The sequence below is a fragment of the Monopterus albus genome, unplaced genomic scaffold (genome assembly GCF_001952655.1).
Source record: "Monopterus albus unplaced genomic scaffold, M_albus_1.0 scaffold5.1, whole genome shotgun sequence".
Lineage (NCBI taxonomy): Eukaryota > Metazoa > Chordata > Actinopteri > Synbranchiformes > Synbranchidae > Monopterus > Monopterus albus.
The window spans coordinates 3,382,551-3,406,893 of NW_018127885.1; the positions used below are offsets into that span (position 1 = coordinate 3,382,551).

Genomic DNA, 24,343 nt, shown 5'->3' on the forward strand with positions numbered 1-24,343 from the left:
ATCGACATTAAATAGTTTCTGACGAGTTTTGAATCACACTTGTAGGGGAAAATGAATACTCACACGTAGCCTACAGGTTATATGACACGTTTAATGTGCTACTATCCCATATGGGGAACATTGTACAGTCTATTTGTAAATGCAGCTACCTGTTAAATCTCAGACTATGGGTGAAGCCCGTATTTACCCCTCCCTTCACTCTCAGTGCGAGTGGTTTCAAGCTAGCGTTATCACTGTGAGTCCGGTTTTAGATTTCAAAATAAACCACGCCACGAAAAACATGTCAAAATGTCTACTACAACGTAACAAAATAAAATGTAATTAGGTATTTTATTTTAATATAAATTAACTCCAATGAATTTTAAAACGACTATCCGAGAGCACATGCATCAGTGATAAATGTTTCGCCCCGGTGACATATTCATGCTTTTACTTTGAGGGCAAAGCTGTACCGCTTCCTTTCTGTTACCTTTGGTCTGTCTTCATAGAGTTGTGAGCTGAGAGGCTGGTGTGAGATTTCACTGTTTACTTAGTTGTTTGCACTGATTCGTGTGCGCTTTATTTGGGATTAGAAGGAACAGGGTGAGGACAAGCAGCAAGGCGCACGGTGTAAATAAATAAAAAATCAACATTGGTAAAGCTCTTTAAAGTCTTAAATGGTCGAGAGAGTTCAGCGGCTACCCTAGGTTATTGTGGGAATTTTTCGCGGGATGAAAGTTGCCACCAGGGGCCGCGCGCATTGGGGATGTCCAAGGCACCGGTAGTGCACACCCACTAGGAACAGCGGTGGGCTGGCTGGAGGACGTGCTCACCGTAGGGTTCAGTCCCTACTGATGACAAAGAAAGTGACCCAACCGATGAATTACTTGGGACGAGGTTATGCCCGAGAGCCAAGATGCTATTGCCGTTTTTCCCCACGAAGAAACTGCGACGCAATGGCAAACATGTTCTGTTCGGGGTGATTCTGCTGGTCGGAGCTGTGGCCGTCTACCAAGAGATAGCTGCTATAACAGCATGGAGCAGTGATACCGGTAAGTGACAGGTCTTAGTCTACAACTGTCTTGTAAACTTGAGGGAAAACGCACGTACAAATAATAATAAACAAACTGCTAAATGATTATTTTTATTTTCATTCCTTACAACATTCCTTTTGCCTTATAAAGCACATTGAGAGCCCTTGTACCCGAGTCAGATTCCTTGGCCAATAAAGCTTATTTTGATTCTGATTCTCAACTGGCTCAACAGCCTAACAATATAAAGAGAACATATATCAAAGGAATATGCTAGTTTCTGTTTTTCTGGACACTCAGTAGATCTTTAGATCACTGAAATGCGTTATGAAGTACCTTCAGATGTTCTCTGTAAGTCTATATGTGAGTATTAGCAGGAATATATGCGGTTCTACTTTTATTTGCCCGAATGACACTGGATGAATTTGCATTGGAATCATTTGTTTATATTTTTATTTATTTTTTTGCTACGGAGTGAGGGCATTTTGGCCGGTCCTCACTTTGTGAAACACCTTTTTTTTTTTGGGTTAACACTTGGTTTTAGGGTTCAGTTTAAGTTTAGGTTAGGTTTAGGGTAAAGGTGATGGTTAGGTATTTACTTTTGATGGTTAAGTGTTAGGGTAAGGGGCTAGGTAATGCATGTCCTTACAAAGATAGAAGTACAGTGTGTGTATGTTTTAGAAACAGAGAGAGAGAGAGAGCGAGTGGGGGGGAGGTCAGGAGGTCAGAAGGAAGTGTAGTCTCACACTGGGAAACCAAACATCCTGCCTTTTACCTTATTTACACTTCAATTTACCATCTGGTGTCATTTTACCGATGCAAATTTACATAAAACCTGCTAGAGAAGTCAAGCAGGTTTCTGCCCATTCCTTGAGTGAAACCTAATCTAGTATTGTTAAATGCATAGCATACATAACATGAAGCTAGTCCAGGTAACAGAAGATGATGTTACAAACAGGAGGCAATGTAGCAGCTGATGTGAAGAGTTTTTAAAAGCTGTGAAACAGTTGAAACTTAGATTGTTATTTAAAATGAAGGGAGTTGTGCCCAATGTAGCACTCACACTGCTTCTATAATAAACAATGATGCATGTTTTCAGTCATTTGAATAGCTCACTAGGAGCTTAAAAACTCAGTGTTTAAAAAGGGCTTACCTGTTGGCTGGATGTATTTTTTGTGCTCTCTGTGGAAAGTGAAACCCTCTAAAGTTTTATTCAATCAACTGAAACATTTCAGCTCTTTGTCATGGAATTTCACCAAACATAGAAATGACTAATTTGATGACTGAATAAATAAAACACACATGCATTATTGGTGCTGGGGTGAATATTTCGAAGAAAGGCAATAGCAGAAGGGTACTGGATAAATGTGGAGGAAGATAAAAATACTCCTCTCTTCTTAACCACTGTTCTAGAATTACTTGTGTTTCTAAAACTGGCCCTTGTGGCTCAAGGGTATGTGTTTGGAGATCTGCACCCTGATAATGATAGACTTTGAGTTCGCAAGCCCTGTAACCCCATTTCACTCACTCACACCACAAGCTCATAAAAACACAACAGTAAGGTCCTCTTTAAAAACGCACTGCTCTGTCATTTGAATGATGATGTAAGGATCCAAGGTGCAATATTTCTGTGTATGCTCGGCCAGAGTCCCAGAGATTTTCGCCAGCATAGGCGTGCCATAGTGAACACTGTGACCGAGATGAATTACAATCACTGGTCATCAGCGCTGAATTGGAACAAGTGGAGAGGGTGGGACTCTGTTGACACACTGGGCTTCATTGTTCATGCAGCATAGGCCAAGAAGAAATGCATCAGAAAAGCATCTTGCATAAGAAAGACTGGAAATTTAGCAATGCCTACTGTATATTGAGACTTATTGTCAAGGATCAAGCAAGTTACATTTATGAGACTGGAGGTGATGGTGCTCTGCATAGCTTAAGTCATTTTCAGGAGTAGTTGTTTTTCATTGGACTTTTAGATTGAAATGTGTTCAAATTCATCCTGATTATAATTTTTATTCATTTATTTATTGTCATGTAGGAGCAGATGTTAAATAATTTGCAACCCAAAACATCACATATAAACACATGGCTGGGTTGCAAAGAGTAATGCCATCTTTACACATAAGCTTTGATTAAATGCTGGCTCTGCATTATGTTTCAGCTGTTTACACCTGGTCAACAAATATTTCAATCAATAAGATAAAGATCCCGTTTGCCTAAACTCAGGTTCGGATAAAAGAGATCAGATGCCCTAACTGCAAAAGCGGTTGCTTTTCTGTGGTTGTAGCTGAGCCACTTTTTCATCCTGTGATTTCACAGATGTAAACAACAATGGGCACCACCCATACAAAGTAGATTACGCCACATTATGATTTTGGATTAGCATTTTATTCAAACAAGATAATAAAAAGCCAGTACAACCTGCTCCATGTTCTAGTCAAGTCACATCTTTCAAATTAGTAGAAGAGGCCAAGTGACAGTGTTGCCTAAATGTGACAACTGCTGCTTATTTGCATATTTGCCAGTCCTACACTGCTCTAATTGTTTTCATTCACTCCCCAGGTATGAATTACAAGCATGGAAACAGCTGGAGAACAATGTTTAATGAAGGGGTAAGGACAGTGCATGAAAAAATAAGTGGTAATAGAAAATATGGTGATGCAAGAGTCTGTGTACAGAGGTGGAGGAAATCAAGCTAAAGTCATGTGTGTTTTCCAGGTCAGAAGGGACCATCAACCAGACCATATGGAGGATTCAGCTGCTCGGCGCTGCAGCTATACTCCACAACCCTGGAAACCAGAGGTGTGTGTGTTCACAGTGCTCACATTCTTAATCTGACTAGCCTGCCTGGGCCTGCCCATTTCCCCCCAGCTCAGTGCATTTGCTTCTGTGTGCAGTTTGTTGTTTGCTTTAGTAGCTTCCTATGCTCTGTGTTGGCATCATCATATTTCCACTATATTAAGCAGGGCTGTGCATTGACCAGTTGCTTGCACCTCATATTTCATGTTTACAGTATCTGTTACTGTAACCATTATAACCAAACTTCACATTAACATTGTAATAGTCTCGGTGATTATGTTTGTGTCGTTGGCATATTAGTCTTGTTTTGGATGTTGTATGCACTCTAAAAGCTCTTGTCTAACCTGTTGATTCACAAAGTTCTAGACCCTATTAGAGTTAAGTCCTACAAAAAAAATGTTATGTTTCTCACAGGTGGTTTGCATATGACATCACATGACTGTGCTGCTGTGGCGTGTCAGGTTCATTGTCTCACCCCTTGTTGAAGGGTCTTATTTTGAAGATACTTCCTGGTTTTACTGTCTCACCAGCTCCACTTCCTGGGTTCAGGCCAGGGTACTCTCTGACTCTGCTTTCATCTCTGGCTGGTGTGGCTGGGGGCAGCTGATCTGCTGCACCTGCCACATTGAAATCACCTGTGGCTTGTTGCTCTGCCCATATAACCAGTTTTCCCGCCCCTGTTCAGATGTCAGGTTGTCATACTTGCTGCTGGAAATGCTACCCAGTTATCTCATGTTCATACCTTAAATCCTGTCACCAGACCCATACTGTGCCTGTTACCCTCTGCCAGCCTAGTGCTTGCCACTTGCTGTGCTGCTGTGTGTCCTAGCCATCTTCGGTTTGAGATTTGAAAACTTTCCTTGTAACTTGTTTCCTGGCCAAGAACTGCTGCATGTTTGTGACTTTGCCTGTTTATCCTGTGCTGTGGGTCGGCTACTGAGCCAGGTTTTTACTTTGGTGCCTGTTTTCTGACTACTGGCTTTGCATACCATCATTGTGTGTTTGCCCTCTGTGTATTTTATGTGGCTGGCTGATGAGGACTGTGTTTGTTTTGCTTAGGTGCTTAATCAAACTGTATGTCTGAGTTGTTGTTTGTTTGTTTGTTGATGTTTCCCTGTTTGTTCAGGACACTTAGTGCCATCTACAGCTGCTCCTTTCTTAGATATTTTCTCTAATTCCTATAAAATCCAGTGGGACCTGTTTGAGGATTGCTGGTGAGTTTTTCTTGTCATCTGTCACCTAGTCTGCTTAACCAAGCAACCCTCAGGGTGTCCCTCATCTCATACTCCCTTTGAAGCTAAGCTGTACTGTGTCAGTACCTGGATGGGAGACACTGCAAGGAAGAGACCTCAGTCTGTTACCACCTGGCAACCCTAGTTCTTGTCTGAGCACCACGGGTATCTTTATTCACATTCCTGGAGCAACTCAGTCCATACCTGTTAAATGAACCTCAAACTTTTTCAGTACCTTGTGAGTTGTGAAAAACTGCTGAAACTTGACATGCAGGAAGTGGTTTTCTACATAAGTAGCACTATCACAATCTCTTAAAATGCCTGTAGTTTGCAATTTATGGTTGGTCAAATCGTTCACACAGGAAAAGCAGACAAAGCTTTTGAGTACTGAAAGTTAATTGTTCATAGGAGTGCAAGAAATTAACTGAAAAATGCCTGTATTGTTGATTTCTCCCACTGTTTCCCTTGATGCCACCATCAGTGGTTGGGTCTAGGATAAGGTTGAATTCATGTTAAGTTACTGAGGAGAAATGTATATTGATGAGGGAACCCACTTTGATACAACAGGCAAAAATGGCTTGCAAACCTTTGTCTGGGGCTGGGAGGAGTGGAGTGGACTCATGCTCCGCTGTGCGGTGACCACTTATGTAGCTAGCTAACTGGTACCCTGCTGTGCAGCTGCAGTGACTTCTCCATCCTGTTTTGCGCTGATCAGCGTTTAATACATCCATGGTGTCACTGGACCTTGAGTGGCTAACCTACATTATGAAAATGACTGTAAAGTTAACATCAAGAGGTACCGTGCATTGAATGTTGCTAGGTTAATTCACAGGACCACACACAATGTCTATGCACAAGACAGTATGCCTTGATAGCAGGGCAGTCTTTTTAATTCTGTTGAAAAATCACTCCATAACGTGAGGCTCACATCCCACGTGTGATTTTCTGTTTATACCTTTTCCTGTAATATCCTTTCAACTAGCACAGTACGGACTTGACTCCATCTCTTCATTGGTTTTCACTTCCTGCCTTCCATCTGAGTTTTGTGCATCATAATCACGTTTGCAAACCACCTATTTATATAAGTATTCAGATCCTGAATTCATGAATTACAATTCCCTTTGAATTACAGCTGTCTTCTTGGGTAAGTCTCTACAAGCTTTGTACACCTGAATTTGAACGGTTTATCCCATGTTTTGTAGCAGGTTCAAATGCAGTCAGGTTTAATGGAAAGCATCTGAACTGCCATCTTCAGGTGTCTTAACAGATGTTATTTTTTTGTTTTTCTGGGCTTCCCAAAGAGTGTCAGTGACTTGGCCCTTCTGTATGCTTTAGGTCACTGTTGTGCAGAAAGTTGAATCATTGGATCAGTCTGAGGTCGCCTCCACTCTGGAGCAGGTTTTCTACAAGGACCTCTTTATTTGTTTGCATTGATTCTTTCCTCAGTTTCAACCAGTCTCCCTGTTCCTGCTGCTAGAAGCATGACGCTGCCATCAGCGTGCTTCACTGCAGGGATGGTATTAGCAGGCGATGATCAGTGCTTGGAATTCTTGCCAAAGAGTTCAATTTGTGTCTCATCAGATGAGAGAATCTTTTTTTTTCTCATGCCAACTCCAAGTGTCCGGCCATATGCCTTTTGGTCACAGTGAGTTTCATCTAGCCACTCTACCATGAAGGCCTGACTGATGGAGAGCTGCTTGAGATGGCTGTGCTTTTGGCAGGTTCTCTCATCCCTGCAGAGGACTTGTCAGAGGAATTGTGAAGCTCTGTTAGACTGACCGCTGGGTTCTTGGTCACTTCCTCCTTGTTGGGTGTTTGGCTGACAGACAGCTCCAGGAAAAGGCCTGGTGGTTTCAAGCTTCTTCCATTTCACAGTTATTGAGGTTACTCTGCTCCTGGGGCCACTCATAGCATTAGAAACTTTTATTTCCACTTGCCTAGATCAGGGCAAAGGTTATAGGTTCCTTTGTTGATTAGTTTTTGTCCTGACCTGCAGTGTGAAAAAAATACTAATACCATATTAGTTGAGCTTTATCTATTTTCCCCACTCCTTTAATCCAACTAGTTGAAGGGTATTTGCATGAGTAATGTTGTAAATGCAGTGGTAAAATAGTTATAAGGTGTAGATGTGAATATACACAGTGCAAGCTGAAGTCTCAGTGCATGTCGAGAATATAGAACTCAGTGACATGGCACAACTCTCACAGATATAACACTGACTGGAAGGGAAACAAGTGATTGCAGTAAAATAAGACTGAGCTCGACATCAAATGAGCTCCTTAGACTCAAGTGGACTTTGATTGTGGACAAAACGGAGGAAAAGAGGCTTGTTAAATGATTACAAGCAGCACAGAGCCCAATAAGTACCTTGAGTCGTCATTTTAGTTTTTCGCCTGGACCTCAGAGTTTGGGTCATACTAACGATTAACCAGCTGTGCTGATGGCTGCAATGTTTAGCTTGACCACTAATGAAGTCTGATGTATTAGACTGGTAATACTTAGGCTTTGGCTCTGATCTGCAGTATTCTGCCCCATGTTCTGCAGTCAACCACACAGATCAGGTGACATGGCCTCCCTAACAGATGTCACAGAGGTATATATTTACAGGGGATCTGGGCTTGTGCTGAAAATCGACTGCTTCTTCATTTACATGTGCTCCAGTGATAAATGGGGTGGAGAATTCTGGCTGTGGTTTCTATTGTTGTCCAGTTTCTGTGATCCACTTCTCTACTTGTTCAAGCATACAGATCAGCTTAGTCAAACAATGAAAACATATTTACTCACCAAGCTCTAGTGAGGATATGATATGACCTTTTGTTGATGTGATTCGATGCAAGATATGGTGTGTGTACGATTCAATTCAATCACCATACAATTAAAAATTCAATGACAATGTATGACTAGCTGTGGAATACTTGTACTTTATTCCTTTTATTCCCCTTTTCTAGCACTGATTTAATTATGTAAAGAACAACCAGATATATTGACTTACGTTCTGTTAAGCTAACTTATTTACAAAAAATGTGAACTCGCTGGTGTATGGAGACCACAAGATGTATATCGCTAGACAAAGAGACACATTTTGTGACATTTTGTATCACAATACATTGAGTTTCAATAAAATGTCCTATACCTACCAAGCTCTGATATTTGATTTTATTTGCTAAGATTTTGACAGTTGTCTGATTTCTGCTGCCTCATTCATTCAGTTTAGGTAAATGGCATTTAGTTTGTGGTTTTCAAACCTCCTGAGAAATTACATTAAAAGAACAACAACAACAGGTTTCTCTTTCAAAAAAGTGCCTCAGCTTCTTAGAACCCGAGGAAATGTTTTGTAATTTGGGTCAACTTACTCTTTAAGTTAGAAATCTTTACACACAGGAAAAACCAGGTGACAGTTGAAGCAAGTAATCTTGTCACTGCGTTGTCAAGTGGGTATCTAAGGACATGTATTTTTTTGGTTTTAATTGGCTAAGTCCTGTGGCCAGGTAATTGTCTCACTGCTGAATGGCTGCAACACAAACACTGTTGTGCTTCCAGCATCATCATCATCATTGCTGTCTTTTCTCTCTCTCTCTCTCTCTGCAGTATAAAGGAAAGGCCAATCTGCACGTCTTTGAGGACTGGTGTGGCAGTTCTGTAGCCGAACTTCGCAAGAACCTGCACTACCCACTGTATCCTCATGTGAGTTTGTATCTTCCCAGTTCACTAAAAACCTGCTTTGAAGCAGTATGTAGTATTGATTTGATACACAGCAGTTGTGAGCATGTTACCTACTGCCTCATATACTGTAGCTGCCAGCAGGACTGCAGAATTTTTCTTAGTTTCTCAAGTCACCAAGCCCAGTTCTTCACAGTATGTACTGGTATGGTGTGTCGTAATTTTTTTAGCAATATAGTCTGTTTCTAGTTCATGAGATATTTCAACATATAGGAAAGTGCTCAGAACTTTTACTGAAACTAGTGATATCTTTTACACCCATTCAACAAACAAAGATAAGGAATTTTCTTTTGTATAAGTGATGGATATCTGATTTAGGGTGGAAACCTTTTCTTATCTAGCTTTACAGCAAAGGAAAATCGGGCTGTCACATACACTCTGTCATATATGTTTTATTTTTATGAATGCTGCTATAATTTTTGAGCAGAATGAAATGCAACTGGGTGTTTTATGAGGCAAAGAAGAGATTTTAGCACACACTCTGACACAAGTGTAGGCACACACACAGTTGTTTTCACTGAAAGGTGAATTCTACATCCACATGTTATGTCCTCATGTCCTTGGACTCGAGATGGGGTTTCACTGAGTCAACATCACAGCTCATTCTCTGTGTTTCCCTTTCTTTGCTCCTTCAGTCCAGGACTACAGTGAAGAACCTGGCTGTCACTCCTCAGTGGACCAACTATGGCCTCAGGATATTTGGTTACCTACATCCATTTACTGATGGTACAACTTCTGCTGTACTTTTACACTGAGTTCTTGTCTGTGACCACACTGAGTACACGTGTGTCATGTATCTCCCTCTATATCTTATCTTTGTCTACTTTATTCTCTGTGTGTCTCAGGAGAATTTGTGCTTGCTTTGAGCTCTGATGACAACTCTGAATTTTGGCTCAGCACGGACGACTCTCCGCTCAACTTACAATTACTGGCATGGGTTGGAAAGGTACTGTATGTGTCTGTCATCTGTTGGCAGAGGCTCATTTTCTCTTGCTTATCACTGAACTATTTAGCTTAAACATGGGTTTTCTTTTTCTAGACTGGCAGTGAGTGGACAGCTCCAGGTGAATTTGAAAAGTATGCCAGTCAGACATCCAGACCAATTAGGTGAGTTTATTGTCGCATGCACAGCCAAGATCAACAGTGTGAGTGGAAGAGCATAACATAGAGGGCTTTGTGCTTGTGTACATGTCTTTCTGTAGTTGTTATGGACAACTATTTTCAATACCATATCATTTCAGTCTTACACTTCAGTCAGTCATTTGCTGTCACACTTTCAGTAAGCTGTTTGAGGGTCTTTATTTGCATGTTAAGGTTTAACCCCCATATACACAGCTAATATGCTTCATCAGGACTGTGTGGGTGTAGTTTGGTCAGATTCAGTTAACTCCCCCAGGCAACATAAACAACCTAAACAACTGTCATGAGATTGTTGCCCCAACATATTGTATTGTATGTCATATCATTTTTCCCCCGCTAAATCACTTAACTAATGAGAAGAGCACTTCTGAAACAATAGAGACTGAAATCTGTCCTAATAAAACTGTGCTAACTTTAACTTGTGTTCATGTAGGACCCCGTTGCTCAACCTCAAATAGCTTTTCAGGACTTAACTCTCCCCATATATCTTAGAAGTATCCCGACTAGTCAGCCTGTAAAAACAGTTGTATAATAGAGGGACAGACAGAGGTAAATATTGTACCTTTTATTCCACTGCATTTATTTCAGAGCATTTCAGAATCAGATTAATAAAACAAAAAACAGTATTATCATAAGACTTTATTGCTGCTTGGTGGGAAAGCATTTAAGGTAGGTAAGCCTCATCTTTCCCAGTTGCAATATTAAATGCAATGTATACAATAATGCATCAGTAAATATAATACAATAATATGATATACATTTATGAGAAATGTGCCATTGTGCATAATGAATGCTTTTACTTTTGGTACTTTAAGAATATTTTTATGCTAATACTTTTGTACTTTTACAAAAACAGGAACAGTATTTTTACACTGTTGTATTACTACTTTACTTAAGTAAACAAACTGAGTACTTACAGCTTACACCACAGCTTTTAACCACATCAAACCAATGCCTCTAATCTAACTGAAGCATAAGCATTTCTATGTAAAACTGCATATGCGTTTCTGGGAATCCAATCTAGAACTATTTCTATGGTAATTAGTCAGCATTACCGTCATGATATAGATGTGGGGAAAAACTAGACTACCCTGTCTATTACATAGTTATTGCTGGTATGCTGGAAAGCTTTGTCACACAATGTGGGTGTGTTTTACTGTACTGGGCTGAAAATCTTATAGGTGTCACAATCAAAATCAGTTCAGTGATCTGTCCGAACCAGTCACTGGTATTTACAATACCAGTCATTACTGTAATTTTAGCTGTGTTCAGTACTGAAGAAAAAATGGCAGCAGATTGTACATTCTCATCATCATTTATACTCTATGGCTGACGCACTTGGGACCCACACAACAGGTGGGTGTGAAAAGTTTCTTCAGTGTTGTGCATGATAGCCTGAGAGTAGCCTTAGAGAGCAAAGCCTATACAAAATAGAACCATGAGTGCAGTGGATTGTGTTTTTTTTTTATTATTATTAATTCCAAGCATATAATAAAACAGATAAGGGAAAAGAAATCATAATCAATATATACCTCAAAACAACCAGAGAAAACCCAAAAAAGAAAAGAGGAAAAAAAATGTCTCATGATGATAAATGATCATTACATGCTTGCAAAGGAGTAGAAAGAAGTAATACTTATCTAGTTCTACCCCTGATAATCCAAACTATGATTAACCCAACTCAAGTGTTAAGCTAAACAGCTACACTGGTTAAATTCCCGCGGCCCCGAATCACTGCATTCCTTCTAGCCAGAAATCACAATTACACAATTAATAACCAAATTATATACAATAAATTATTCATATCCCACCCATAAATATACCAATAATATCATGATAATATCATTACACTTCCTGTATCCAATACCTACAGTGCCTTGCGAAAGTATTTGGCCCCCTTGAACTTTGCGACCTTTTGCCACATTTCAGGCTTCAAACATAAAGATATAAAACTGTAATTTTTTGTGAAGAATCAACAACAAGTGGGACACAATCATGAAGTGGAACGAAATTTATTGGATATTTCAAACGTTTTTAACAAATAAAAAACTGAAAAATTGGGCGTGCAAAATTATTCAGCCCCCTTAAGTTAATACTTTGTAGCGGCCAACACAAACTAGACTTTTTCAGTAATTTGTTGCTTTGCTTTCCTTCATCAAAAGGACCTAAACAATTGTTAACCTCAGCTCGAAAATGATTTTCAGAACTCAAAGATCTCCGGTACAGCCTAACACTAAACAATTCCTCATGATCTGCCTCTGCAGGGGTACTAATGCCATCGGAGCCACACTGTATAAAACAAATACATGAAACGATCGATTTAATTCATGTAGACTGATGAATGCACTTTTGACTGTTTTGGCATTTTGTGATGTGACTTTGTGGTGTTGGGTGCCTTTAATCCTTGTGTATTTCATCTCACTCCAACAGTGTGTGAATACATTTTATATACTTCTGTTTGCAGGAGTGTGTGTGTGTGACAGACAAATAACATATGTACAATAGGTCAGAACAAAACTATCTGCCCAGTTAATGTAATTGTAATATGATCGTTAAATTGGCTCATGGATAGATGTTAAAACGAACCACCCTGTTGTTTATCTGTATTCAATGGCCCGTGAGTCAAAATTCACACCTAAAGTCATTCAAATGAATCATCATTAGCGTGGAAGGAAAATACTTAAACAAGTCTCACTCATCCACTAACATGAATTAGCGAATTGCGTGTTTGCTTAACTGCAACTAACAAAACGAGGATGTAGGTAAATATTGAAATTCCCTTCGATTGGTGGCCAGTCTGTAAAGCACCGGGTGAGCAGGCGCTCCCTATTGATGAGCTTCAGCTAATCCATCGCATTTCCATCATGTTTATACCTAAAAATTTTGTTTCATAAACTCTTCCTATATTGGCATCCCCCACCCTTACTTGAATCTGATGATTTAATTTTAAATTTGTGCAGTACCCAAAATTACCCTGATTAATAGAGAACAAATAAATAGCGTCTTTCTTGATGGAACAGTTATGGTGGTGTCTGATTTGGCTATAACTATGATGTAGCACTAACTATGAACTTTTACTGTCTTGCAGGCTATTTGCTCAGAGAAGGTACTTTTTTGAAGTCATCCACAAGCAGAATGACAAAGGGACTGATCACGTGGAGGTGGCAGTAAGTAGCTGCACTCAGCACAAAGTCTCAAAAATGTCTTCAGAATGTCACTTTTTAAAATTTCTGTGGTTCCAGCGCTCATGTCATCTTTGTGCTCATTTTTATGTGCAATGTGAGTGATAAAGCGGAAGAGACGTGCAGTTCTTTGTGTTTGTTTTCACACAGTGGAAGCTCCTGGATCAGAGCTTCAGGTTCATGGTTATTGAATCCAAGGACATCTCCCTCTATGTTGGTAAGTACACAAAAGCCCTGTTGCCTGAAAACACCTTACTCAATGAATCTTAATATAGTGATCAGAGTAAATCTCTGCTATACAGTATCTCATATTTCAGGACTGCCTTTATTATGTGTCTAAAAACTGCACAACAAAACAGTGGTTTTGTTGTACATTAAATACAGAGCACTTCTATTATGCTATGCCCTTTGGCTTCACCCAACAGACGAGTCTGCTTTGTTGATGAGTGATGTTGCCCACATACCACAGACGGCTGCAAGCTACCAACACACCCCCACAAAGCAAGACAATGCTGCAGCAGACATACTGAGAGAAGACCCGCGAGATACTTTCTACCAGGGTAAGAGACATCTGTGTGTTGCTCTGTTTTTTTTTTTGGCCACACAGCACATTACTCGCACTTCCATTTCCTACCACACCGGATACAAGTGTTGTGCAAGTAATTTTAAGTGAATGCACAGGTAATTTTGCCTCCGATTGTTGTGTTGTTTCCAGTGCCGCTGATAAACAGCAAGTTCCTGCAAGGGGTTTTGCCTGACTGCTTGTACAAACCCAGCTACACAGTCAAAGACTTCCATCTGCTCCGCTACCAAGGACTGCAGTTTGTATGTATTTGTAATTTTGTTTACCTAAAAGTCTACTGGTTGGGCTCCAGCTCACATGTTTTTGTCAGAATTCAGCATTCACACACAAAATAGCCCCTGAATACAGTGTTGGAAGTAAAGCATGTTTTCTCAAAAATTAACAAGATGTCACTGTTATGGCCCTGTTGTGTGTGGTTTTTAAAATTGTTCCACTTGTGCTGAGGAATACTTATTCATTCATAGGGAGTGAAGGCAATCTGTAGCCATTAGTGAAAAAAAAATAGCATGGCTTTGTTACTTTACATTGACTTCTTGGAGTCTCTACTGGTTGTCTGGCAACCTCACTTTGACTGCGTCTCCAGGATGTCACTGTCTAGCCAAGAAACAGTCCTGCACATAACACCTTCATTAAAACCTATCAATTTCATGTATTATTATGTTTACAGATGAAGCAAACAGGATATGCCATGTTAATTGGTGAGATTTAGAGGTAGGTAGAGGTTGGTTCCATTTGGCCTGGACAGAGCCAGGCTATCCGTTTCCCACTGTTTGCAGTTTCTAGGCTAAGCTGAGCTAACCCGCTGCAGGATGTACCTTTGTATTTGACATGCAAGACTGATAATTATCTTCTCATCTAACTTTCAGTAAGAAAGTAAATAAACATATTCCCCAAAATATTGGACAGTTTGTTTAAAATAGGGCATTATTATAGTTAGGATGTCATTTAAATATGAGATTTGCTTCACATCAATTATGAAATCTGATATGGATCGAAAACACACTGTTCTGCTTTGCTTTCTAAACTCTGCACACACTTGCTTGAGCCCTGTGGTTAACCTTTAGTTAACCATATCTAATGATTCATCACTTTGCAGCACCAAACAGTAACAGCATGTTTTTTCATTTCATCTTCAAAGGTTCACATGTCCTACATCTACCCTTACGACTACACCCGACTCACACACATGGAGACAGAGGACAGCTGCTTCTACCCTGAGAGCTCCTACTACAAGAAGATGTGAGATCTCTGAGGACAAACATGAAAAATAAATTATACTGTAGATCCATAAGTAATAAGGCAAACTGTGTTACCCTATACTAATTGGGAATGCATACACTCGCTTGGCAGTTTATTAGGTACCTCTGCTTAAACTGCAGACTAATAAAGCAGTCCTGCAATAAATCCTCACTTCATGAAGGTGATAAAGTTCAGTTTTTTGTATAACACAGTACAGTTCAACAGCGCCACAAACTACATCTTCCAAAAGGTTCACACCGTTACCAGTACAGGGTGCTTCACTCTACTGACAAATTACATTTTACACAAATTTACACACCAGAAGATCAAACTGTTTATTTTTCTTTTTGTGTTCTCAAAGTAAAGTAACTTTAGCTCTCACTAAATTTTTGCAAACTTTGTTTTGTCTTCTTGTCTCCAGGTTTGGTTTCTCCAGATACATGAGACTAGACCATTCCGATATGCAGGGGAACAGAGATGCAGTCAGAGGTATTTTTTAACTTCTCTTTTCTTTAAACAAGCTGGGTTGGTTGTACAGTATTGTCAGTCCATTTAACTCTGCTTTTTTGTTTCTGCTTCTGATCAATTATAGATTTTGGTTTCCATGGGAGAAAATTGGTCCCAGATGAGGAGGAGGTTTACAATGAAGCCTATCAAAGAGAAAAGGAATCCAGGCCTGACCAGATAGATGACACACTTTTACTAGACAATGGATATCTTTATAATGATTACACTCAGAGACGTGGGCGTAAACTCTTCTCCTTAGTCATGCAAGAAACTAACAACACATTGAATTCTTCTTACATAAGACAGAACATAGATACGTTGAACAGACGTACAGGTCAAGACAGTGTCCCAGCACCTCAGCCAAAGCCACAGAAACCAGCTGAGCCCATGCTGTCAGTGACAACACAAGTCTCAAAACACCGCCTGCACATGCAACAAAAACGAACAGAATTGACAGTAGACGGCCCAGCTAAAAAAGTAAAACGGGTAAAACCAAAACAAAAAAGACCAGCAAAGAGACGAATGATAAAATCAGTAAAGACTACCGTGACACCAGGAGCGGCAAATCCACAGACACCAGTGGACGGAGACCAGCTTAAAGTGAAGGGACGACCAGTAGTCCCATCAGAGCAGCTCACATCTAAACAGAGTCTGCATAAAGGGAACCATACCCAAATTCAGAAACCCAAACGCTCAAAGCGTCAACCCTCAGGGAGGGATACTCCTCTGCCTATAAAACCCACAGCATCCAAGAAGGTGATGTCTCTCACTAGACAAACGGAGCAGCAGCCAGCTGCCAACACATTTTTCACTGTTCCCATTTTTCACGAGTTTTACAACAGGGCTGAGAACAGGAGAGTCACCAAGGATGGTGAGAGAGACTCTCTATGGGGACCGAGAGGAGACTTTGAAGATGATGAGGATATTACCCCTGCACCGGTGTTTGACACAGAGATCAACTGGAACCAGACCTTCCAGGTCAGCCATCTGGACCTTCAGGCAGAGCGCTCAGATTCGATCGATCTGCAATGCAACATCTCTGGCAACCTGCGGCTCCAGTCCCGTGATGCTCTGCCCATGGTCAAGGCTTTCATGGACCGACTCAATGAAAAGCACCATGGGTCAGTTTTGCATGCGCACTTGTGCCTGTGCATCACCTGAATCATGAGAAGCAGATTGAATATACACTCACCTGCCATTTTATTAGGTACACCTGTGCAGTTGTATGTAAATTCAGTGAAACACTTCCACCTTAGCATCTGTGTTTATTAAACTCAACAGGTGAGTGTATGTAGTGTTGCAGTGACTAGTCAAATATTAGATTAGTGTAATGACCGAAAATTAATGGATAACTATTTTGATAAATTATTCATTAAAGTCTGGGATGTACTTTTTCTGATTTTACAAATGCGAATGTTTTCAGATTTTCCTTCACTTCTGTTATAATAATCTTGAGTGTGTTTTCACTGCTGATCAGGTAAAACAAAACATTTAAAAATCTCACCATGGACTCCAGGATCTTACAATAGACATTTTTCACAGTTTTCTGGCACTTGATAGACCAAACAAATAATCAATTGTGAAAATAATTGATTAATTGATAATTAAAATAATAGAGGTCTCCATATACTTACAGTATATATTTAAGTTGTGGTCAGATTAACCAGAGTGATTTTCTCTTGTCAGATTATTTAATTTAAATAATTTTAGAGTCCTGTGGTGACAAGTCATTCAGCATTTCACAAAAAGAAAAAAGCACTATTAAAGTCTAAAAGATAGCTTTAAGTAGCAAAAATGCTCTTCTCCTTCCATCCTTCTCAATTTCTTCATCACCTTGTGACATGCCGGAAATATCTTAGAACTCCCAGGTGAGGGAACTACAGACCTGATTTAAAAATTGATGCTGGTATGTCATTCTTGCACGCTGAAAAACATTTGAAAATAACAGCTAAGTTATTCTGCAAAAAATGCTTTTCTAGTTGTTTTGAATGAGTGTATAGCATTTTTGAATTAAATATACTTCCATTATGTTAAAATAGCAAGTCAATCACATGCATAGATTTCACAGTCACAGCTATGCAGGCATGTCACTATGTGTTTTTGATGCTTTGCATCCTTGCAGGGAGTTCACATTGGCACGAGTGATTAACGTGGTGAAGCGTGTGGATGGGTACCAGGGCAGTCGCTACCTTCTGGAGCTGGAGCTGAGACGCCCAAATGGCCAGCTGGTGCGTCTGTCTCAGTACATCTACGTTTTGACTGGCCTCAGCGGGCGACGCAGCAGGGATTTTGGTTTCCAACAGCCAAAAGCTGAGCCGGTGCTGTGTAACCCAGTGGGCTTCCACTGGAATCCTGTTGCCACTGTCCACTTCATAGTCCCAGGTACTGTACATCCACCTATAACCATGCTGAGTTCAGCCTTTACTCTCACCACTTTCTGCTGTTTGCTTTCATGATGATGATATGTGATATTTAACAACTGAAGTCAAACATTTGACAAGCTAAAATCTAAAAACAACATCCTGGTCATGGTTTCATTATCTAAAAATAGATATTTAAATATGTCAATCAATTTTTAGAACAACATGTGCTGGGTGGTAGCCAGTGTGCAGGAAAAAGATTTTGAAAAGTAAAATGTAAATCACCTGATAAGAGGCCCATTCAATTCAGTTTTAACAGGTATTACCAGTACTCTTTATAGTGAATGTAATAGTGAAGAGAGCTGATTGTAGCTGGGTCTCATTATAGTATTGTGTGTGTGTGTGTGTGTGTGTGTGTGTGTGTGTGTACATCTCCCTCAGTGAAAAACCAGGCTCGGTGGGTGCAGCAGCTGATCGCTGACATGGAAACACTGTTCAGAGAAACCAGAGACACCAACTTCAACCTCATTATCACTGACTACAGCAGCACTGACATGGACGTGAGGAAAGCTCTAGAGAAATCCTCACTCCCTAGGTATGTTGGCCTCCCTTCCACACTGAATACAAACTTGTGAAGCTCATTGCACAAGATATGTCTATACTATATGTCTTTGAAACTGATCAGGTACCAGTATGTGAAGCTACGTGGAAACTTTGAGCGCTCAGCTGGTCTGCAAGCAGGCATCGACCTTGTAGATGTGAGTAGTGCAATATCACCCAGCAAAAAAATACCAAGAGGAACTTGCGTGCATAAGCACTAATAATAAATTGATTTTCTCATTCTACCTCAGGACAACCACAGCATAGTGTTTCTCTGTGACCTTCACATCCACATCCCTCCCTCCATCATTGATACCATCAGGAAACACTGTGTGGAGGGTCACATGGCTTTTGCTCCTATTGTCATGAGGCTGAATTGCGGGGCAACACCACTGGAGGCCAGAGGTAGATACACAAATACATCCACGGTTCCTTTTGTACATTGTAAATTTGAAAGTACTTCCTTTAGCGGAATTTTTTTTTTTTGGTGTTAAACTAAAACTTGAGTCATCAGTATCAGAAGGTTTTAAAATAAATAAGCACCCATTCTGTCTCAGCTAAGAACAATGCGATAACTGACATAAGCACATGAGCTTTGTTAGATATACAGCAACAAGGGAGACAGAGGAGAGAAGATGGACAATGTCATGGACAATGATGAGAAATATGAGGAACTCTGGTTTAGATTAACCATTTTAACTGCCATTCCCAGCTTTCTTTTTCGGCTCATCTCAGCATGCATTTGGACACACTGAGCAGATAAGATGTTCAAATGTTTCTGTATCAGTACTTCCCTCCTTTTTATTTTATTACTGACCTATTTAGGAAGCCTACTCTTCAATTTTATTTTTTTTAATTCAGGGATTCAGTCTTAGACAAGCAGATGTGTGACTCCAGACATGGGCAGGAAACTATGCCACAACCCTGAAGCTCATGTTGTTTTTTCATTGGCGTCTTTGATCAATTGACAAATCGTCTCCTCTGGCTACACCTAGTAACATGTGGCAGGTGTAAATTCATAAAAAAATGAGTGTTATGGTTCAGCTTTATTTCCTGTTCTGAGAGCTTTTATTTTGGTTACTTCCTTCCCTGCGTCATCTCGCCTGCCCCAGCTTTACCCCAGTACGAAATCACCATTCATTCCCGTGTTCCTCATTCCTGCCTGGTTTGTTCCTGACGACGTCCGCACGCTGTCGACTCCCCTGACTCTGTCCCCTTACCTATGAGTTCCTCTATCTCCCAGAGTCGCTGGTGTGTCTCCTGTCCCATATTCCCTGCTTTTGGTTCCTGACTCCCCAGTGACGCTGCCACCACTCCTGTCAAGCTCAACTTACCTGTTTGTTCCTGGTGCTCCAGCCACACCCACCACCACCAGCTCCCAGTTCCTAGCTCCACCTTAATTTTTTGGTATCCTTATTTTATAATAAAGACTTTCTAAGCTTCCTCCTAGTCTTGGTCTGCATTCTGGGTCCATTCCGAGCCTGAATCATAACAATGAGATCTTAAAGCAAAGGCAGAGGTCCCGATGAGACGTATTCTGTTGCACAGTCAGTATTTGAGGCATATACATGCAAGATAAAGAGATGTAGGACGTAGCTCATGAAAAACAGGTTGAAGTAAATGTAGCCACTGCAACATAATTTGAATGAAAATGTGAGAGTTGTGTGCATTTGCAGGTTACTGGGAGGTGAATGGCTTTGGCCTGCTGGGAATCTACAAGTCAGATCTGGATGCAGTGGGAGGAATGAACACCAAGGAATTCAGAGACCGCTGGGGAGGAGAGGACTGGGAGCTCCTTGACAGGTGTGATTCTCTCTTTCTTAAAGGTCACTTAATGGAGACGCTCAAGATGCTTGGGGTTTTAGTTTTGATTCATTTTCACCACTTTTTCATTCCTTTGACTTTTATTAGAAAAATTTGCCTTAAGCCTTTTTAACAACTAAAGGGAAAACGTCTGCAGAAACTTCCTTACATTTCTAGTCTCAACATAACATACCTTGCTGAATCAGCACATCACTAGCAACAAAAACCTCAACATTATAACCTTCATCAAGGTCTTGACTCTGCAACTAGTAAACAGCAGCACATCTACAAGCTGGCATTTTCAGCAATCTCAAGCATTCATGATAAAGAGTCACACTGAGTCAATAGGAATGACTAGAAATATCTGCCATAGTGCTGCTACTGACATTGATAATGGCCAGTCTTGCATGTACTGAGTTTAGTTCATGCATGTTCCTGACATCTTGTACTTCTGGAAAAAGTGGGTAATCACTGACTGTAGCAGATAGAGATAAAGAGGAATGGCATTTCTAAATACCTGCTGGAAGGCACTGACCATGATTTTGCTGTTAATACATAATGATGTATCTGCTGAAAAACTTGCTTCAAGCTGAGAAGGAAATGAAAAACAGTATCAATACGTAATGACACATCTGTGAGATTTTAAAAATCCAAAACTTTAAAGTGGCTAAAATTGATATTTTTATAATTCAAAATGTATCAGTTTTAACTGTGACAATGGAAGTGATAAACCTGAGGAGAATTATCACCTAAATCTACAGCTCCCTTCAGCTTTATGGTGTTGCAGCTCAATGTTAGGCTGTTCAGCCTGAAACTTTACTGTTTGGTTTATCATATTATGATTTTCGATGCAGTATGGGGGCAAAAGGCTCTAAAAACCTGCTGTACACTATCTGCTAGCAACTAGTATTAACATAGTGGAGCAGTTAGTGGCTGAAGAGCCCTCGAGTTGTTAGAGGCCAAAATAGGACCTAAAAGAAGAATGAATATTGGACATTCCTCAGGTGGCCAGAAGAACGACTCCAGATGAAAACTGTTGCTCCATAACTACTGGATATGTATATAGACTGTTTGCTATTAGGTTTGCCATATCAACTGGCAACATTTTGGAGACATTCACTTCACCTGGAACATGTGTCCCAACTTTTGATTAGTAGAGTGCAGTATGTGTCGGTGTCATTCACAACTTGTTTTAACTGCCCCCAAGGAGCAGAAACATCACTAAATGCAGGTTTAAGGCACTTTGAATTTTGAACTGAACAAAAGAAATGCATGCTTAACTTTTATTAGTTAGTTATGAAAGATACTGCCCAGTTCTTTCAACCAGGAACTCTGAGAGACGACGTAGACCACTTGGATATATAAAAAATATAACCGTGCTGGTTTATTCAAAGGATCACAGGCAAAATTAACATCACACGTCCAGGCATCTTCCACCTCCAGTACTGCGCGCAGGCAGCCCGGAAGATGAAAAAAGCCCCGAACCTAATAGCCTATACAATTTAATCACTTGGTTGGGCTAGCCCCATCCTACACAGGCAACGTCAAACCGTGACGTCACCTGATATGCCAGCTTGGCAGCTGACCAGAGCAGTAGTCAAAACATGGAGAAAATTAAAGTGTGTGGCTGTTGATTAGTGGTGTGTATCTAAAAACATACAGGACATTCAGGGACATGTCCGAACAGTAAGCCTCGGAAGATATTATGATTAAGATTACGGCTGAACATATCATGCTAATAACAATATTCATCCTGCCTGCAGACTCTTCAATCTAGTTGACCTTGGCCTAGATGCAGCCTGCAGAACTCATGACAATGAACTGAGCATTTAACAGCCTGAGCTAGACATCCTGGCTACACTAAACATTCCTATACAACAAGTATCTAATCAATATCTCACTGACTAAGAAATTACCTAACAGTTAGTATCTGTAGCTTTGCACTAAACATAACACAGGTAACTGTTTTAGATTGAGAGTAAGCCTCTTTTATTTAACATATTATTGATATCGTGACATAAAAGGTTTGGAAACACCTGCTCTGAAGGTTGACAAAAATGAAACACAGGTAAACAAATTCTCCTGTTCTCTAGGATCTTCCAGGCAGGACTGGAAGTGGAGAGGATCTTCCTGCGGAACTTCTACCACCACTATCACTCTAAACGTGGTATGTGGAACCGGCAGGTGATACCCAGCCACAGGTGACCTTGTCACCTACTGGTGCACCATGACAACCACCGTGACCAGAGCACTTTAAGTCCGGAACTTGATTCCTGCTACATAATCATAATACCTGCTGACCAATAAAAACAATGATACAGGATGCTGACCTGTCATACATAGGATTGATGCTGTCTTCATTCACTCAAGCTTTGTAAAACAGCAAATGACAAGTGGCAGCAGTGAAGGTCGTTGCTAAGGAGATGCTAATAATAGACTCGATGGATGTACTGACTACTAAGAGGGTACTGGCTGACAAGTGCCATTGACTATAAATGAAGATAATGTTGCACATCATGTTTCTGGCTGAGACCGTGATGTTCTGCACTACTGGCTGCAAGGAACTGGTCTGGCCCAAAGACGAAACATAAATTAGGGGGTGTATACATACAAGTGTCCTTTATCATAAAGATCACAAGCTTTGCACATGAGTCTTCACTGCAGGAACAAAAAAAACAAAGTTTAGTTTGTGACTAAATTAAGTCTTTGTATTTGATTCCAGATTGTGAATATGGAAAACACAGCCTTAGTTCTCATCTTTTAAATTATGAAAAACTTCATATTTATTTTAGCAACATTTGTGGGATTTTTCTTTTTCTAGAAACAATGACATTGCATGTGTACCTCAATCTGTTTGTTTTAGGAAACCTTCCCTACTTGTCCTCATTTATATTATTAGTGCCTTCTGCTGTGACTGTTATTCAGGTAATGGGGGCTGTTTTTACAGAATCAGGAAGAGCCTTAAACTTGAAAACTGATTAAATAAGAAAAAGAAACGCAGTCAAATCCAAAAATGACTTGACATCGTTCACACTGATGAGATATCAGAAAACTGAACCAGCGCATTACTGTGTGAATTTTGAATGTTTCTCATTTCTGCCAATAACCTCTATACTGTCATGCAAAGATAGCAGTTGAAAGTTGAGTAGTGCAGAAACTTTTGTTTTGAACATGGCAGCCTACTGAAAATCTGTCTAAATACTTCACTGAGGGCCATTTTTGTCAAGACCTGATTTTACTGTAATTTATGTATGTGGTCATGTCCAAATATCCTTTTTATTGATTTACCTGCTGAATCAAATGCATGAATTATTTTTTTGACTCCGTCTGTGAAGCTTAACAGTTAATTGTTTTTGCTGTCAATACAGTAAAATGGATAGGAAAAGTAGTGGGTGAAAATGATCTTGTGTATTTATCATATTGTTTTATTATTTATGACTAATGGTACAATTTACTGGTCATTCACATTCCGGTTTAACAAACTTGTGCATTTCTTCTTCATTTCAAATTAATATATGTTGAACTGTTTCACATTTACAACACAATTCGGGTCTGATGTCAGATGATGATGGTTTTATTTTATAAACACTGCCAAGAGTTGTATAATGCTTTATCTTTTTTTCTTGTAAATCTGGAAAAAAAAAATTTTTGTTTTGGCTCAAATGTTTTTCTGTGTTCCTCTGTCACTCTTCATCTCCTGTACTTCTTGTTTTTAGATATACCTCATCCTTGTTTTTATGTTGGGAGTTAACCTCTGCCTTATTCTGTGGTTTTGGAGTCTCTTCTCTCAGGGAAGATTTTACCATTTTACACTGCCTTGACAATTCTGAGGAATAAATTTCTCCAAAAATGTTTACCTTCAGTTTCATTTAAATCAGTGTACTTTTTAAATAGCTGTCATGCTGCAAATTGGTAATCTAGAAACATACTACAGATGTCTCAACATAGGTGGAAGCGGTCTTGTACAGAGTTAAGCTAACACCAAGACAAATAACTGGGTAACTGTGGAACATGAGTACCGCAACAATAATGACAGTGCTCTGACAGTATTCTGGCTTTTACACAACTTTACTGTTTTTGCACAGATGCTTAGCAGCATTCATAAATTCCTTAGGCTGCTCACTCCACCTCATCTCCCTTGCTCATGAAACCTCTATCATACTGT

General features: G+C 40.0%; 1 protein-coding gene across 1 annotated transcript; it reads left to right on the top strand.

Annotated features, from left to right (window-relative positions):
* Positions 1-495: 495 nt before the first annotated feature.
* On the top strand, positions 496-24,013 carry b4galnt3b (beta-1,4-N-acetyl-galactosaminyl transferase 3b). The gene is made up of 20 exons (XM_020613479.1): positions 496-1,031; positions 3,576-3,625; positions 3,732-3,815; positions 8,633-8,728; positions 9,400-9,490; positions 9,610-9,710; positions 9,804-9,871; positions 12,993-13,071; positions 13,237-13,303; positions 13,512-13,646; positions 13,802-13,911; positions 14,808-14,908; positions 15,330-15,397; positions 15,501-16,536; positions 17,538-17,797; positions 18,217-18,370; positions 18,461-18,533; positions 18,627-18,780; positions 20,052-20,178; positions 22,272-24,013. Exons 1-20 carry the CDS (start codon positions 896-898, stop codon positions 22,381-22,383), a joined length of 3,102 nt encoding a protein of 1,033 aa, XP_020469135.1. The 5' UTR covers positions 496-895; the 3' UTR covers positions 22,384-24,013.
* Positions 24,014-24,343: the final 330 nt, after the last annotated feature.

Excerpts from the sequence above, each read along its gene's own strand:
- b4galnt3b (XM_020613479.1), top strand. The coding sequence starts at position 896 with ATGCTATTGCCGTTTTTCCCCACGAAGAAACTGCGACGCAATGGCAAA. Across the intron at positions 1,032-3,575 it reads AGCATGGAGCAGTGATACCG|GTATGAATTACAAGCATGGA; the intron begins GTAAGTGACAGG and ends TTCACTCCCCAG. Across the intron at positions 3,816-8,632 it reads CACAACCCTGGAAACCAGAG|TATAAAGGAAAGGCCAATCT; the intron begins GTGTGTGTGTTC and ends CTCTCTCTGCAG.